A 15,122-nucleotide genomic window follows, 5' to 3' on the forward strand; every position below is an offset into this window, starting at 1 on the left:
CTGCACTGACAGGCTGCCGGTGAGCAGCGAGAAGAGTGAGTGTGAGAAGTGAGTTGATTGCTTAGAATTCGTGAGAATTATTTTTAAATCCCAATGAAATGAGATTGAAATACTAAAAAGTATAGTAATTTTGAGGGTAATAGTAGTAATTGTCCTCATTGTTACGTCATCGTTCAAACCTTCAAGGCTGGGATGGATTTGCCAACACTGCCCTTTCGATCATCCCTTGAATTCCAACAACGCATCATAGTAGCCCGAATAGTAACTTCCGCAAGTTGCTCAAAGCAGATTTATCGAAGGAGAGAATGAAGCAAGAAAGTTCACATAAATTCTCAGCCGGCACTGATTACCATCAAACTTTAATCCGGTTGAAAACAGAATTTGAAAAACGGTACAATGACCAGAAACAGGCATCGATTGCCTCGCTCACGGAGTACGAGATACTACGCACTCTTGGGTCCGGTGCGTTCGGAACTGTGGTATGTTATTCCAAAATAACTTTTCTAGGTTCTTTCATCCTCAATAGCTGATCCTTTCATTTCCCCCCAAGAAACTGATCAAAAGAAAGGCGAGCGGAGAATACTTTGCCATGAAGATACTGTCCAAGGAAAGGATCGTCTACCAGAAGCAGCTACAGCACACGACGAATGAGAAACGAATTCTGCAAAGCATTCGCTTTCCGTTCGTGGTAAATCTGGAAATCTGCTACAAGGACAACTCCTACCTCTACCTCGTGATGCCGTTCGTGAACGGGGGCGAAATGTTCACACTGCTACGCCATTCTCGACGATTTTCCGAAGCACAGGCCGCCTTCTACGGTGCCCAGGTGGCACTGGCGCTGGAGTATCTGCATGGTTGCAATCTTATCTATCGGGATTTGAAACCGGAAAATCTTCTCGTTGACTACCGGGGATATGTGAAAATGACCGATTTTGGTTTTTGCAAGGTAAGAAAATGTATCTTAGCATCATCCTAGGATTAGTAAATGCTAATTCTAACCCATCAATCGCAATCAAGTTGATCAAAGACCGGACCTGGACGCTCTGCGGCACACCGGAATACCTCGCACCGGAAATCATCCAGGCGAAGGGCTACGGGAAAAGCGTCGACTGGTGGTCTTACGGTGTGCTGCTGTACGAAATGGCCGCCGGATACTCTCCCTTCTACGTGAACAGTTCCGACCAGATGGTGCTATTTGAGCGCATCTGCAAAGGCAAGTACAAATTCCCGAAGAGCTTCTCCACCGATCTGTGCAGTCTGGTGCACCATCTGCTGCAGACGGATCTCTCCCGGCGCTACGGCAATCTGCGCAATGGGTGCGACGACATCAAGCAGCACGCCTGGTTCAAGACGATCAACTGGTACGGCTTGCTGAACCGGGAGCTTCCCGCACCGTACGTCCCCAAGCTTCAGGGGCCGGGCGATGCCTCACTGTTCGATGTGTACGATGAGCAAAAGCTCAAGATCGCCTCCAAGTGTCTGTATGCGAAGGAGTTTGCCGATTTTTAGCTTTTTATTCTAAACGCCTCGGCGAGTACAATTCTTGCAGAGAGTTCATCAGTGTGCACATTTTTACAGTGTAATTTTTTATCAGAAAGATAGTAATAACATCCTATTTTAGAAGCATAGAAGAATATGGCTAAAGAAAGAGATAAATTATAACGCTCGACAGATCATGGTCCTGCCATCGTATTACCGCCAGCCTGAGACGGCCTTAGAATTGGGGAATCTTAAGGCTAATGGACCGGCCGAAGCGTGATGTGATGCGTTTCAGTGCGGTATCCGCCGAATCAACGCTTTCGCCCCGTGCACTAGTGCCGGCTTTCGGTGTGGAGGGTGTCGCTCGGTTCGGTTTGCTAGCCGGTTTGTGCACCTTACCGGTCACTCCAGCAATCGATGGCCGTCTGTCACGCCTTCCGGTATAGCTATTACGATGCGACTTTATGACACTGCGTGCTTCCGTTTCATCCAGCGAATGGCGCTGATGGTGAGAAGAGTCCAACCGTTTCCTCGATTGCATACCACGATTCACCATTTCTTGATGCTCGCGCAGCTTCTCAGCAAGTAGCAGCGGAATCGAGCTATTGTTACTGTGCGCAAATCCATACTCCAGCTCCGACAGGCCGTGGTACTCGTGGGTCGGAGAGTTTGGCGGGACTTCTGTTTGGAAGAAAGCATGCTCTTCCTTTACCACTATTGGCTCGTCCTTTACCACTATTGGCTCGTCCAGCACGACGAGTGGTGTGATTGCGGCGGAAAACAAAATTGAATGATTTTCGGCCGTATGAGCGGTCTTGGTGTGGGGAAAGAAACGGAATTTTCAAATTAAAATCCATATAAACAATAGATTAGTACAGATAGTGATAGCTTCTTACCACTTCCTGCTCTTCTGCGAACGTTGTGTAACAGATCGGACAGAATGGTTTCCGGTGCATCTTCATGTGTGTGTTCATGCTGAGCCGCGTAGGCAAAACATAATCGCAATCGTAGCAGTGATACTTTGGACCACGGAGTGTACGGCTCATCGTAAGCGAGGTGATAGTCTTCATGTAACTCTGTAAATAATACGGTAAAAAGTTAATTGTTCACTTGTCGACAGATAGCTAGTTGATCTCTTATCTACGGACCGGTGGGATACTATCCGGTAAAGCAGCAGCATCCTCCAAGCAAATTCCGTTGTTGTTAACATCTTTGCAAATGGCCTCCTTTCCAAACACAGCCTCACAAGATGCGTTCTCTGAGCTGTCCATCGTTTCTGTGGACATCGAATTGCTCCGCTTGTTTCCTTAAAATTGCACAAAAGTAGTTCGATGAATGTTTCAACAACACTATTCAGGTTCGAAAACGGTCCAGTTGCATAAATTTTCAGCTCCAAAACGCTGCGAAAAATAGCGAACAGCTAAGCACCGAGACGCCGGTAGTGCACGCACCGCACTTGTTTGTCAATTTGCTTGTGTGTTGGCGAAAAGGGCTTTTTTGGAGCCTACTTCGATGGATACAGTGAACGGCCATTGATGTTTCTGCAATTGTCCCTAGGAACAAGATCAGCATGCTGTCTCGCTCTGTCCGCTTTGATGGTCTGCTGTTGGTTAGAAAGAGCGAGCATGTTGATTCCGTTCCTTGGGGCGTGTGTGTGTGTGATTTTGGACAATACTTTTGCAAAGCTTGTTTGCACTGGCAAAAGACAATGGCCCAGACGAATGGCCTTGACATGGAAGAAGTAAATAAAGCAACGCTGGTTGGTTTGTTGTTGGAAATTTCCAAGAATAGAAAGGTACAATACGTGCATTGAACGTTTTCCAGTTGGATTTTTAACAATATTGTTTTCTTACTTAGATCGAAATCTATCTTCAATGCTGCAGAAACGGGCCTATTTATCGCAGCAAAGGATTTACGGGATAAATTAGAAGCCAAGAACCGCATCATCCAATACGATGGATGTGGCCACAGCTTCAGCTAGTGTATGCTTCTGCTGCCAGCATGCCCAAACCGGTACACGATCCAACCCTGCCGGTAGCTGACACGCTCCTGTCAGCCGCAAATGTCACTGGGAAAAATTGAAAACAATAATAATTTTTTGTTCTTCCTCTCGAGATTAGGAGCAAAAAAAGTGATGACGAAGGAACAAGCAAGCGAATAAACGCGAATCAAGTTGCCTGCTGTTCATTCGACAGCAATCGAAAGAAGTGGTAAAAATTAAGGATCTATATCAGCCAGTAGCGTAACCGAGTGCGGCCAGCGTAGCGGCCAAAGAGCAGACGGCCGCCAACATGAATCTACACGAGCCGGTTGATCCCAACAAGGTGTACTATATGGCAGAGCAAAAATGTCTGATAAATAAGCTAATCGTTGGTTTTCCTTCTTCCGGGTATCATTGCAGCCCTTCGATGAGCTAACACCGGAGGAAAAAATGAGGTAAATGTGCGCTTTGGGCATTTGTGTACGCGACGTACCGTACGTGCGTGCGTGAGGAGAGTTTGTGGTGTGGGGTACGGTTTATCGATCGTTTATTATCATCGCTGAACGGAGACCGTTGCCCGTACTCATCGCTCTGCCAGGGTGTCAAATGACTCAACCAATAATTTATCTGTTCTGATGAAGCAAGATTTGGGGCTAAAATGTTTTTATCGCTTTTTTTTTGTTTCTTCAAAACACCCCAGGTTGGAACATATTAAAATGTACGAAAAACATAAGGGCCACGAATCGATGCACATGGAGATGGTTGTGATACTGCTGGTCACGCTCATAATCGCTCAGGTGGTGCTGGTCGAATGGAAGAAACGCCACTACAGATCCTACTCGGTACGTTTGTGGCCGCACAGAAAACAGTAATCCAATTAGAATGTATTTTTTGGGGAGTTGTGTACGCACTGCTTGCTCCTATGCTCAACGAATGTGTGGGATTCACTTTCCCGTTCCAGCTAATGACACTGCTCGCCCTGTGGATAATTCCGTTCGTGCTCAGCCTGCGCAGCCAGTACTGGCGGTTTATCTTCTTCTGGCTAATATTCAGCTGCATAACCGGGCTGGTGATGCGCAAAGCGATACGCAAACCCATCTCCGGCACGACGCCGCGGCTAGTGTACAAGTGGTTTTACTTTATCTACAAACTAAGCTACCTGCTCGGCATCATCGGGTACATCGTGATGATGTTTACGTTTTTCGGCGTAAACTTCATCTTCAACCAGCCGCCGCACACGTGGATGGACGTGGGGTTGCTGCTGGTGTTTTACGGCCTCTACTACGGCGTGCTCGGGAGGGATATATCGGAAATCTGTGCCGACAAGATGGCCTGCCACATCGGGTACTACACACCGAAGGGCATCCCGACGCGGCATCTCGAGCGCAACGTGTGTGCCGTCTGTGGCAATCAGCTGCTGACGGACGTGAACGAGTCCGGCGTGATCGAGAACACGTACAAGCTGACCTGTGATCATGTGTTTCACGAGTTTTGCATCCGGGGCTGGTGTATCGTGGGGAAAAAGCAAACCTGCCCCTACTGCAAGGAGAAGGTGGACCTGAAGAAAATGTTCTGTAACCCGTATGTAACCCGGATGAGCTGGCAAAACGGTATGGGTGTTTAATATTACGTCAATCTTTCTCCTTTTTGTAGATGGGAACGTCCCCACGTACTGTACGGGCAGCTGCTGGACTGGATCCGGTGGCTCGTGGCATGGCAGCCGCTAATACTGTTCATTGTGCAAGGCATCAACTGGATGCTCGGGCTGGAGTAAAGCAGCAACGAACGGGGGCCTGGTCAGGCCTGATAGGGGTTTATTCCATCTCCTCCCTCTCCATCGTCGATTTCACTAGTCGCGGCAATGGCTTTAGTTTCACTACAATGTATTTAATTGAACCGTTACTTTCCTTTGAAACCAAAAAGAAAAGAAAAAAAAACAGGCGCTTGGGCGACAGGCGAGCACCGGTGCTCGGCACTCTTGCCCCATCCTTTTCGTCGTGCCACGTGCGACACTTTAGGTTGTAAACCTTTGCATTTCCTATTCAACACAAACCACTAAAGGTAGTAGTAGATAAAGAACTGTAGCTGGCACAGAATGTATAAGGCACCATTAAAAAATAAACCCGTGTGTACCTCGGGAGAGACTCAGTTCTGGTGCCGCCCACGTGTGTGTGTGTGTTTGACCTGTTCAGGGAGAGTAGAATGTTTTGTTTTTAGCAAAGTGTAGAAAAGCACACACCAACACAGACAGACGATGAGAGCTAATTTTATTCGTTTTTGATGTATTATTACGTACCACCACGTGTTGTGAGTTTCGTTCAAGATGGACCAGTTTTGAATTGATTTCCCTCGTCGTTTTGCTATGTCTAGGCTGTAAGATAAATATCGTGAAATAATATCCTTATTAACAGACGACACACTCTTGCACGGGTTTTTTTTTTAACTTCCAATCAAATTTATTTCCATCATTCTTCCCGCTCGACTATTGCCCTTACGTGCTGCAAACCGTTTCAATCGAAATAATCCTCAATATCGATGTTAGGATCCAGCAGATCCTCCCCGTACGGTGACAAATCCAGCTGGTTCAGAATTAAATTCTCACACGTTTCCTCCAGCCCCGTTTCGCCCACCAGCAGCGCTCCCTGCAGTCTTCCATCCACCAGCACAAACTTAATGTACTCAAGCCCGGGCGTCATACGAAGCAGCACCTCGTACTTGTCGTTCAACCCTTGCCCGTTGTAGCGCCCCAGAAGAACCACCTGATAACCGAACAGGGTCGTCACGTGGTTGAACATTTCGAAGCAGAAATCCTGATAAATCTCCTCCCCGGCTCGCTTGGCCGCCATACTGCGTGCAGCCATCGCTCCCATTTGGCGTGCCTGGGTCCACAGGCGCATCTGGAACCAGTGGGGCGCATGTTCCCATCCTGCGTAGCAAACATCCCCTGCAGCGTAGACATCGCCGATCGATGTCTCCATCGACCAGTTCACGAAAAGGCCTCCATCGGGTCCGAGCTTGAACGTACGATCGCAACCCCCGGTCCAGCTGGTGGCAGGGACGACCCCGGTGGCGGACACTACAAAATCACACTCAATAGTGCTACCATCGGTAAGTCGAACCTGTAGTCCGGATGTAACTTCCTGTATGTCCTCCACTTCCACCGAATGATGAATGGTAACCTTGTTGGCGTTCCGGGTACCTGCTTCTCCGTGTTTCTCAATGTCAAAAGCACGATGCCAGTCGGGTCCCAGTGCTGCCCCTCGTTTTGTGACCCCTGCTGAGTCGCTTTCCTCATTCTGTTCCGTGTAGCGCATTCGTTTGTAGGTGGTCTTTTCCTTATCCACAGAAGCTTTCGTGTTAAGTCGCTCCCTGAAAAAGCTGGCCGCTCCGGAATCTACAAACGTTGAGCTTATGTACGGATCTTTAATAACCCAATGAACTTCCTCCAACCCGTCCACCTCGTACACCAACTCCGATGCTATTCCACCATTGCCAACCACGACTAGCCGGGTGGCCGTGTGAATACGCTTCCGGAATTCTTCCACCGACTCTGTGTCCCGTATACCGATCACGTTCGCATTTCCCTTTGCCTTATCGATGATGTTTGGTCTGGCACCGGTGCAAAGACAAAGGTACCGGTAGCTGATGCATCTTCCGGCAGTTGTTCGTACCAGGTGATCCTCACTAACGATCGAATCCAATTGATCGAGCAACACATCGATGTTGTTCGCTGCAGCAAGCTCTCCAGTGCTCTTCTCTTCTACATCGAAACGGTTAAGAATTTTCCCTAGAGGAACCACATTCGTGACGGCCTTCACGAGAGGTGACTCTGTTAGTAGTAGAATTCGGTCGTTTGAGTCGGTTGGACGTAGAAGGGCTAACGTTTCAGCACAAGTTACACCGGCAATTCCACCTCCCACAATCACGTACGTGTACGCAAGATTTTCCGCCATGATTCACGACACACAACAGCAACAAGAGAATCGGAGAAATCGGAGAAAAGTTTGATTGGAAACAGGTCTCTTTACAGCACCACAAAATCAATTATTCACACTACACAATCGTACGGCTCGCTCGTTCGGCTACAACGTTCTTCGTAACAAAATGCTTCACTTAACAAACTAAACTAGCACACACGACGGGGTTGCACGGACACTTCCTACTTGGAGGAAGGCTTGCCTTCCTTCTCCGGATAGTATTCACTGTAGTCGTACTCTCGGAACGGCACGTCGAACGTAAGCATTCCGCGATCCATAGCCCGCTCGACCGCCACCAGCAGCTGGGTGTGTTTCTTCTGGCACAGGCCCGTCACCCGATAGCTCAACACATCACCCGTTTGCGGCGAGATGAACTGCTTCAGCAGATCGATATTGTTGTGGTCTAGCACCAGATACTCGTCGCGGCAGATCGGGCACGGATTGCCGGTCGAAATGCGCCCCTTGCGTATGCACGTTTTGCGCGTCAGCTTCGGCGGGTACGGTCCTTTGTGATTGCGCCGGTACTGCTTCCACACCGGATCGTCCTGGTACGTCTGCCGGTAAGCTTCGCTGGCCAGATAGCGGATGCTCGTCTCCACCGGTATCACCCTCGTGCGGTCCTTCGGATCATCGACCGGTTGTTTGGGTGCGGCGTTTGCATCTGCTTCCCCTGCTTCCGGCTCCTCACCAGTGGCTGCTTCCTCTGTGGCTTCACTTTCAGGTTTTGCGGCGTGTCGAAGGAAGCCGGTTGTCGTGAGCGCCCTCGCCTGGCTGGTACCGATGGTAAGCAAACTTTGACGATAAATAGATATGATTTCACCACCGATTAAGCGCAACACTGACATTGTGAGCGATGTGACGGCTGAGATGGCGTGACGTAATGCTGGTTGTTTGAAATGTTTTCTCTCCGGGGGAGTGGAATTGTCCTGGAATTTAAGAAACAATTACACATAAGCCATCGTATGAAAGAGGAGAGAGAGCCTTGTAAAGCGATTGCAAGTTGGGATTATTTCGTGGAGCTATTCTCTTTATGCAACAGCGGTCATCTTACCGGGTCCGGAGTTTTCGGTGCGTGTTCGGTCGGTAAAAAAGAAAACAATGCCGCTGTCATCGGAGATTGGGCACGCACGTTGCGCTCCGGGCTGTTTGATCCATCAAGCCAATACAGTTTGGAACGGAAATTTTAATTTATAAAAGCGTGTGGACTTTTATAGATTATTTAGCTTGTCTGCCAAGAGTTTTTTCAGACCAAGAAATCCTTTATTGATTCGAAATCTTCCAAAAACATTTAGAAAATCTCCCAAACTGGGAGTTTACGTACGCAGCCAACTGCCGTTTTGACAACTCTGTCACCAAAGAACCGGGCGCAGGTGCCGCAACACCATATGCCTGTCAAGCGCATGAACGCAAAACAAATCAATGTGCGAATCAAAGTAACCAGCGAAATCTAGTCCCGTGTACCCGAGAAGCGGTGTACAAAATACAAAATTTCCTTGCTGCAAAACCCTTCTCCGCGATGCTTTCGGTGTCCCGCGTTGCGGTCGGGAACGTGCGCTGCGTACAGCCGGCCCTAGTACGCATCCGAAAGCACGTTCTCGCTGGAGGTATGTAGCTGAACCACACCACACCACCCCACCGGGGGCGATAGGGTGGTTGGCTGATGTAACCGTGTGTCGGTCGGCAGTGAATTATCGATTTTTTCGTCCTGCAGGATTCACGCAAACATTCGGCAGCCGGCGATGGATATCCGTGAAGGTAAATCAGGCCCTGCTGGCTAAAGAAGCGGAACCGAACAGGCGAAGAAGGCAAACGTTGAAAGAGCGCGAAGCGGAATCGAACGAACCGTGCAGTTGTGTTGAGGAGGAAGGTCCAAATTCTAGTACGATCGTTACGCCATGTGACGAAAGCCGGAGGCTTCCGATGATGGGCGAGTTGATACAGTTTCCGAACGATCCGAGCCCTTATCCGGCACCGCCGAGGCGGCATATTCCGATCAATAGATTTTTCCAGGTTTCCCAATTTGAATTTATTCTTTTTGTATAACAATGTTGTGAAAGGAGCTGTTCCTTCAAACGAATACCTTCTTCTTTTGCTAGCCGAAAACGGTTCAAACAGTGCCGGATCCCGTTCTTTCTTCCTGTGAAAAGTGCGAACGTGAAGAAGAAGAAGAAGAAGACGTTGTGCAAGAGGTTTTTTAGACATTCGATAGTTTATTATCCATTTCTTTAACTTCCCCAATTCGATACACTAACCGCTCTTTGTTGCCTTCTTTCGTAGCAAACGGAACAAAAAGCTATTGCCACTACGGGTGGACCAACCTGCCCGCCACCGCCACCACCGCCCCCGAAACCATCCTACACGGGTTACATACTCGGTGCGATCGCACTCACAGCCGGTGGCCTTGGCCTTGCGTACTACAACGGTCTCTTCGATGGACCACCACCACCAACCCCCGTAGACGACACAAAGGAAGATGCAGACCGAAAGAAGCGCATCTATCCCGCCTCCTCCAAGGATCTTCCCAAGCACGTCCCTTACCTGCTAGTCGGTGGCGGAACGGCTAGTATTGCCGCGTTCCGTGCGATCCGTGTACACGACCCGAAAGCAAAGGTGATGATGATTACCAACGAGCTCGAAATGCCCTACATGCGTCCACCGCTCTCGAAGGAGCTGTGGTTTAACCCGACCGAAGCGGAGCCGCTCAAATTCCGCCAGTGGAACGGTAGCGAACGAAGCATCTTCTACGAGCCGAACGATTACTACATCGATCCGAGCAAGCTGAGCGACGCACCGAACGGGGGCGTGGCTGTGGCACGCGGCTACGAAGTGCACCGGCTGGATGTAGTCAACCGAAAAGCGATCCTCACCGACGGTACGGAAATATCGTACGACAAGTGTTTGATCGCAACCGGAGCGAGGCCCAAGAATTTGCCCATCTTTGAATCGGCACCCCGGGCTGTCCGGGAACGTGTTACCCTCTTCAAGAGTGTGTACGATTTTGAGCAGCTCTCATCGCAGCTACAGGATGGCAACCGGGTAGCGATCGTGGGGGGAGGCTTCCTCGGGAGCGAGCTGGCCTGTGCACTTTCCAAGTCGGAACAAACGCGCAAGAAAAAGGTGGAAGTGTTCCAGCTGTTCCACGAGGGCGGCAATATGGCCAAGGTGCTGCCCGAGTATCTGAGCAGCTGGACGACGGAACGGTTGCGCGAAGAGGGCGTTAAGGTGTGGCCAAAGACGCAAGTGAAGGCGGTCGAAATGCAAGGCTCGAAACTGAAGCTTACGCTCATGGATGACAGTGTGCTGCTGGTGGACCGGGTCATCGTTGCGGTCGGCTCGGAACCGAACACAGATCTAGCCAAAACGTCCGGGCTGGAGGTGGACAGCAAGAATGGAGGATTTTTGGTCGATGCCGAGCTGCGTGCCCGATCGAACGTGTTTGTGGCCGGGGATGCGGCCTGCTTCTACGATACAAAGTTCGGACGGCGAAGGGTAGAACATCACGATCATGCCATCGTTTCTGGACGGCTGGCGGGAGAGAATATGGTTGGACTAAGTGAGTAACGCGACTTGCGAATCGTTTTGCAATGCAAATGCACTACTAATTGTTCCTCAAATTGTCCCCCTCACAGATAAACCCTACACACATCAGAGCATGTTCTGGTCGGATCTTGGCCCTCGGATTAGCTACGAAGCGATCGGGCTAATTGATTCTTCCCTTCCAACGGTGGCCGTGTTTGCGAAACGAACGGCGGAGGAAATGTCCCGAGCGGCGGCGGCGGCGGCAGTAGCCGTTACCGCCGGCAGCACTGACTCTGAAAAGCTGCAGGCAGCCAACGCTAACGTGAATGTGGACGTGAAAAACGTGCCCGCTGCAGGAGAGTCAGCGAAAGAACAAAGCAAAGAACAGCAGGAGCCGGAAGATAGCTTCGACAAGGGTGTAATATTTTACCTACGAGATAAGAAGGTGGTCGGTCTGGTGCTGTGGAACGTGTTTAATCGTATGGGAACGGCGAGAAAGATTCTGGACCAGCATACCGAGTACGACGATCTCAATGAGGTGGCGAAACTGTTTAATCTGCACGATCGACGCACGGAGACCGAGGAGCTTGAAGCGGCGGAGCAATAGTCAGTATGGGAAGTTGTTTACCAGCGCACATTGAAGCGCAGTCTGAAGGTCCGGGCTTGCGGGAGGGAAGGAAGTATTGTTAAAATCGAACAGTAGTGGACAAGCATTTGCGATAATAATGTACGGTTAAGCTTAAAGAAATACAAATTCCCGTGTTCACACCGATAGGCGTACATATTACATACATCTGATCAGCTTGTTTTATTGTTATCACTCTTATGCTACATTGTTTTGGATAGGAATAGAAAGCACAGTCTTCAAGCCCTTGGAACCAAACCCGCTTCAAGGGAACAATTACTTAAGCTTTGCTTCCGCACCAGCGTACTTGATCTCGTCGAACGCCTTGCGTGCCCGCTTCAGCTCCTCGTTCATCGTCAGCAGATCCTTCACGCGAGCATACTTCCGCGAGTTCTTGCGCACCAGAAACACAATATCCTCGACCTGCACACGCCCAGTGCGGCCGATTTCCATCGCTCGGTGTGTCATTTCGGTGATGAACTCGACCACCAAATCCTCCAGCAGGTCGACGCTTTCCGTGTACGGGTTCTGGTCGTCTCCGAAGCCGTACATCATGCAGCGCAACTCCTTGCTGAAAAGGCGCTTACGGCCGGACGAGGTCTCGATCTGCACCTCTCCAAGCTCGTCGTCTTCGAACTGTGTTGAGGAAAAGGCATTCCAAAAGCGAACTGTTTATACACGGACCGATTGCAAGCGGAATTGTTCCATACGCTACCTCTGCCTGGTCGAATCCTTCTTCCGGTGGGTTAGCTGCCATGTTCGGAGGAGTATTACACTTTCTAAATATCGAATAGTTCGGAGCGTTGCTATTAAAATGGAATCTCTTTATTTATAATTTTAGTGAACCGATTAAAAGCAAATCGCAAAGATTATTTTGTTTGTTCCTTTGACAGCTAGCCTCCGTTGCATGTTTTGACAGCGGCGGAAGAATTGGCTGCGTGCGTAAAAATATAATTTTGAACTGGCTGCGGTTAACGGATTAATCCTCCATCGGTTGAATGTCCTGAAATGGAAAAATAATAAATAATTTAAATTAACGCATAATTTCTAGAAAAAAAAATGAATCACACGAAACAATCTAAAGAATCGAAAAAAAAACAAATACAAAACATAACCTAACAACAAACACTAGCTAAAATACAATCCCAATCTCCAAGAGACTACATTTTAACACTTGGTACAAGACAACGAGACAAGCACAAGCAGCTTTATCTACATTAATTTCATAAACTAACCAGTCCTCGGTACTGCATCAATCGATCTCAATGATCGTATCCTCGATTTCTATAACCTGATCATCCCTCTCATCGTCATCATCATCATCATCATCATACTCCTCCGATCCATCTTCCTGGTCGGATTCACTCGTTTGTTCCGACCGTTTCACTTCGCGCACAGAATATTCGCTGTCTTTCACTATCTGCGTGCTGTCTTCACAGTAACCCGTACTTAAATCTTCCTCCGACTGGCTCAACGACCCAGACACGCCCGTATCGCTGGCCGATCGGTCCTCCCGCTCGCTCGACTCAACCGACGGTTCGATATGCTTGGTAGAGGATAGCTTTGATGCTTCCAGATAATTGGCATTGAAACTTACATTCGTAGCATTGCAGATCGATTCGTCCAGACCATCCTCCGCGTCATGCAGCTGGCTCTCATCCTCATCGACAAAGCAGGAACTGTTAAACCGTTCGCTGAACCCTTTCCGGATGACAAAATTGCCCTTGGCATTATCCCGGAACTCGCACGCCCCCTCGAACGTAAACTCTTCCCGCTCGATCGTGTTGTAATCGGCGTAAACCTGTGACCCGCTCGTGCTTTGATCACCCGCTGCCTTCTGATCCTGCTGGACATCTTCGTTAAAGTCCTCGAGCAGCACGCCGTACTGTGAGCAGTGCGTTATGCTCGCCGATCGGAACACAATTTGACACTGATCGAGCGTCTCCAGCCCGGTCATACAGTGGCTAATGGTGCTGCCGATCAGATTGATCGTACAATCGTGATTGCTGTAGATGCCGGAAGAAAACTCCTTGATCAGACACCGATCGAACGTGATCGTGCAGTTGCCGAAGATGACGATGCCCTGCTTGGTGCTGGAGGTTGGATCGCCCGTGAAGCAACAGTTGCGGAAGACGATGTTGCCCTTCTTGATAACCACCCCGGTGCGCACGTTCGAACAGTCGAGACGGACGTTTTCCAGCGTAAAGTCCCCGTCGATGGTCAGCAGCACACTGTCGTCGTTTTTCGACACGATGGTGGGATTCAGCTTGCACGCTTGCTCAAAATCGTCAACAAAGGAGGCGCTGCTAACACCCCGGAACGATCCGCCACTGTTCAGGTACTCCAGGAACTTAATGTCCTGTCTGGTTCCGGGTGGAAGATAGATCGCACTATCCGGGCTGCAGTGATCGAGCGCGTGCTGAAGAGAGTCGCACATTTTCACCGCAATCTTCGGATCCATCATCTCTTTGGCGCTCTGGAGGTAGGTCAGCTGTTCATCTATCGGTACTGCCTGCGTTACGATAAACGCCATTGCGGAGTTGCCCTTGCTCTTTCCCGCTCCGAAGCGCACCTTCTCGAAGACGCTGCGCCATACGGGATTCTCCAGCACGTTGATTTCATTCTTGATCGTATTTAAGCGTAAGTTCAGCTGCAACAGCTCTCCCGACCGGCTATCCTTCAGAATGGACGTATCATTGTCCTCCTCTTCCTCCTCCTGCCCATCCTCCTCGCTAAGCTCCTGCTCGATAAACTCCCGCTTGCGCTGCACGTACCGCGCTTCCGCGAGCAATGCCAGCGCGTGGGAGGAAAGCTGCCGCGACATGGTTTTGTTCTTCAGATCGTGACAGAACCGGATGCGCGATTCCAGATGCTTCTCGATCCAGTTCTGCTCATCCTCCGTATCGGTGTCCCACGGCATCCAGAGATGCTGGTAGAAAAACCGCAGCTTATCGATACAGTCGGCCGTAATGTTGACGTTCAGGGCGGGGTTGTTCTGCTCGCGCAGCGGCCACAGCTCCTCCAGCTGCACCGTACACTGCTCCTCCGGCAGATGCACATCATCGTCCAGGATGGCTTCGATGAGGAAGACGGCCTTCAGCTCGTCGAACAGTACCTGGTCCACGGTGCCCAGCACGACGAGCGGGTACTTTACGCCGAGCTGCTCGCATACCGGACGCGATGCTTTCCACAGCGCCTGCCAGCCGGTCGGCTCTACGGCCACCTCCACGAAATTGATCCATTCCGAGCGGATGGCGGATGCGGGAATGTTGGAACCGCCACCGTTCAGCACGTTGGTCGTCTCGAGCAGACGGGTCAGGAAACTTTTGTTAAACTCGTACACTTCCATCTTTGTGTTGTGATCGAATGGGGCGGGTGAAAATCGTTGGACGGTTGCAGAGAATCGAAATTTTTGAAGCGATCCAGCTGTCTAGTGAACGCGGGGATGTAAACGGACACAGGTTCAAATGACAGTGCGGTCATTTAAGATGCCGCCATGTTTTAACAGAAATGGTGTTTTGCTTGCTTATAAATTAATTTT

The 15,122-nt window shown here is 49.7% G+C and overlaps 8 protein-coding genes across 9 annotated transcripts; 3 read left to right on the plus strand and 5 right to left on the minus strand.

Moving 5' to 3' along the window:
* Positions 1-23: 23 nt before the first annotated feature.
* LOC1277913 (cAMP-dependent protein kinase catalytic subunit alpha) lies at positions 24-1,509 on the plus strand. Its single transcript, XM_061660350.1, has 3 exons — positions 24-479; positions 551-946; positions 1,018-1,509. The coding sequence occupies exons 1-3, from the start codon at positions 306-308 to the stop codon at positions 1,507-1,509; spliced, it is 1,062 nt and encodes a 353-aa protein (XP_061516334.1). The 5' UTR covers positions 24-305.
* On the minus strand, positions 1,495-3,065 carry LOC5668230 (uncharacterized). The gene is made up of 3 exons (XM_061660351.1): positions 2,628-3,065; positions 2,376-2,555; positions 1,495-2,293 (listed from the first exon to the last, which is right to left on the minus strand). The coding sequence occupies exons 1-3, from the start codon at positions 2,763-2,765 to the stop codon at positions 1,715-1,717; spliced, it is 897 nt and encodes a 298-aa protein (XP_061516335.1). The 5' UTR covers positions 2,766-3,065; the 3' UTR covers positions 1,495-1,714.
* Positions 3,066-3,520: 455 nt separating this feature from the next.
* LOC1277911 (E3 ubiquitin ligase Rnf121) lies at positions 3,521-5,875 on the plus strand. Its single transcript, XM_317421.4, has 5 exons — positions 3,521-3,803; positions 3,881-3,915; positions 4,161-4,302; positions 4,422-5,041; positions 5,114-5,875. The coding sequence occupies exons 1-5, from the start codon at positions 3,771-3,773 to the stop codon at positions 5,232-5,234; spliced, it is 951 nt and encodes a 316-aa protein (XP_317421.4). The 5' UTR covers positions 3,521-3,770; the 3' UTR covers positions 5,235-5,875.
* A 16-nt stretch (positions 5,876-5,891) lies between these two features.
* On the minus strand, positions 5,892-7,413 carry LOC1277910 (pyridine nucleotide-disulfide oxidoreductase domain-containing protein 1). Its single transcript, XM_317420.4, has one exon. It carries the CDS (start codon positions 7,411-7,413, stop codon positions 5,971-5,973), a length of 1,443 nt encoding a protein of 480 aa, XP_317420.4. The 3' UTR covers positions 5,892-5,970.
* LOC1277909 (small ribosomal subunit protein mS40) lies at positions 5,892-8,617 on the minus strand. Its single transcript, XM_061660352.1, has 2 exons — positions 8,489-8,617; positions 5,892-8,363 (listed from the first exon to the last, which is right to left on the minus strand). Exons 1-2 carry the CDS (start codon positions 8,546-8,548, stop codon positions 7,620-7,622), a joined length of 804 nt encoding a protein of 267 aa, XP_061516336.1. The 5' UTR covers positions 8,549-8,617; the 3' UTR covers positions 5,892-7,619.
* Positions 8,618-8,793: 176 nt separating this feature from the next.
* Positions 8,794-11,747, plus strand: LOC1277908 (apoptosis-inducing factor 1, mitochondrial). 2 transcript variants are annotated; one of them, XM_061656189.1, is made up of 5 exons: positions 8,813-9,041; positions 9,149-9,447; positions 9,534-9,626; positions 9,715-10,990; positions 11,067-11,747. In XM_061656189.1, exons 1-5 carry the CDS (start codon positions 8,954-8,956, stop codon positions 11,561-11,563), a joined length of 2,253 nt encoding a protein of 750 aa, XP_061512173.1. In that variant the 5' UTR covers positions 8,813-8,953; the 3' UTR covers positions 11,564-11,747. The 2 variants fall into 2 exon arrangements, with proteins under 2 accessions (XP_061512174.1, XP_061512173.1); XM_061656190.1 differs by lacking the exon at positions 9,534-9,626 and having other exon boundaries at positions 8,794-9,041; positions 9,149-9,192.
* On the minus strand, positions 11,711-12,532 carry LOC1277907 (transcription initiation factor TFIID subunit 13). The gene is made up of 2 exons (XM_317417.4): positions 12,297-12,532; positions 11,711-12,217 (listed from the first exon to the last, which is right to left on the minus strand). Exons 1-2 carry the CDS (start codon positions 12,336-12,338, stop codon positions 11,858-11,860), a joined length of 402 nt encoding a protein of 133 aa, XP_317417.3. The 5' UTR covers positions 12,339-12,532; the 3' UTR covers positions 11,711-11,857.
* Positions 12,385-15,002, minus strand: LOC133393043 (protein nessun dorma). The gene is made up of 2 exons (XM_061656191.1): positions 13,179-15,002; positions 12,385-12,584 (listed from the first exon to the last, which is right to left on the minus strand). The coding sequence occupies exons 1-2, from the start codon at positions 14,928-14,930 to the stop codon at positions 12,561-12,563; spliced, it is 1,776 nt and encodes a 591-aa protein (XP_061512175.1). The 5' UTR covers positions 14,931-15,002; the 3' UTR covers positions 12,385-12,560.
* Positions 15,003-15,122: the final 120 nt, after the last annotated feature.

Source organism: Anopheles gambiae, chromosome 3, assembly GCF_943734735.2.
Source record: "Anopheles gambiae chromosome 3, idAnoGambNW_F1_1, whole genome shotgun sequence".
In the NCBI taxonomy this organism is placed as follows: Eukaryota; Metazoa; Arthropoda; class Insecta; order Diptera; family Culicidae; genus Anopheles; species Anopheles gambiae.

What these genes read in the sequence shown, in the direction of transcription:
- LOC1277913 (XM_061660350.1), top strand. Translation starts at nt 306, where the DNA reads ATGAAGCAAGAAAGTTCACATAAATTCTCAGCCGGCACTGATTACCAT. An exon ending in CCGGTGCGTTCGGAACTGTG is followed by an intron (nt 480 to 550) that starts GTATGTTATTCC and finishes TTTCCCCCCAAG; the next exon opens with AAACTGATCAAAAGAAAGGC. An exon ending in CCGATTTTGGTTTTTGCAAG is followed by an intron (nt 947 to 1,017) that starts GTAAGAAAATGT and finishes ATCGCAATCAAG; the next exon opens with TTGATCAAAGACCGGACCTG.
- LOC5668230 (XM_061660351.1), bottom strand. Translation starts at nt 2,765, where the DNA reads ATGTCCACAGAAACGATGGACAGCTCAGAGAACGCATCTTGTGAGGCT. An exon ending in TACCGGATAGTATCCCACCG is followed by an intron (nt 2,556 to 2,627) that starts GTCCGTAGATAA and finishes TATTATTTACAG; the next exon opens with AGTTACATGAAGACTATCAC. An exon ending in TCGCAGAAGAGCAGGAAGTG is followed by an intron (nt 2,294 to 2,375) that starts GTAAGAAGCTAT and finishes CCCCACACCAAG; the next exon opens with ACCGCTCATACGGCCGAAAA.
- LOC1277911 (XM_317421.4), top strand. Translation starts at nt 3,771, where the DNA reads ATGAATCTACACGAGCCGGTTGATCCCAACAAG. An exon ending in AGCCGGTTGATCCCAACAAG is followed by an intron (nt 3,804 to 3,880) that starts GTGTACTATATG and finishes GTATCATTGCAG; the next exon opens with CCCTTCGATGAGCTAACACC. An exon ending in AAGAAAATGTTCTGTAACCC is followed by an intron (nt 5,042 to 5,113) that starts GTATGTAACCCG and finishes TCCTTTTTGTAG; the next exon opens with ATGGGAACGTCCCCACGTAC.
- LOC1277910 (XM_317420.4), bottom strand. Translation starts at nt 7,413, where the DNA reads ATGGCGGAAAATCTTGCGTACACGTACGTGATTGTGGGAGGTGGAATT.
- LOC1277909 (XM_061660352.1), bottom strand. Translation starts at nt 8,548, where the DNA reads ATGACAGCGGCATTGTTTTCTTTTTTACCGACCGAACACGCACCGAAA. An exon ending in CACCGAAAACTCCGGACCCG is followed by an intron (nt 8,364 to 8,488) that starts GTAAGATGACCG and finishes CTTAAATTCCAG; the next exon opens with GACAATTCCACTCCCCCGGA.
- LOC1277908 (XM_061656189.1), top strand. Translation starts at nt 8,954, where the DNA reads ATGCTTTCGGTGTCCCGCGTTGCGGTCGGGAACGTGCGCTGCGTACAG. An exon ending in AAAGCACGTTCTCGCTGGAG is followed by an intron (nt 9,042 to 9,148) that starts GTATGTAGCTGA and finishes TTCGTCCTGCAG; the next exon opens with GATTCACGCAAACATTCGGC. An exon ending in CGATCAATAGATTTTTCCAG is followed by an intron (nt 9,448 to 9,533) that starts GTTTCCCAATTT and finishes TTCTTTTGCTAG; the next exon opens with CCGAAAACGGTTCAAACAGT.
- LOC1277907 (XM_317417.4), bottom strand. Translation starts at nt 12,338, where the DNA reads ATGGCAGCTAACCCACCGGAAGAAGGATTCGACCAGGCAGAG. An exon ending in AAGGATTCGACCAGGCAGAG is followed by an intron (nt 12,218 to 12,296) that starts GTAGCGTATGGA and finishes TCCTCAACACAG; the next exon opens with TTCGAAGACGACGAGCTTGG.
- LOC133393043 (XM_061656191.1), bottom strand. Translation starts at nt 14,930, where the DNA reads ATGGAAGTGTACGAGTTTAACAAAAGTTTCCTGACCCGTCTGCTCGAG. An exon ending in CGATCTGCAATGCTACGAAT is followed by an intron (nt 12,585 to 13,178) that starts GTAAGTTTCAAT and finishes TTTCCATTTCAG; the next exon opens with GACATTCAACCGATGGAGGA.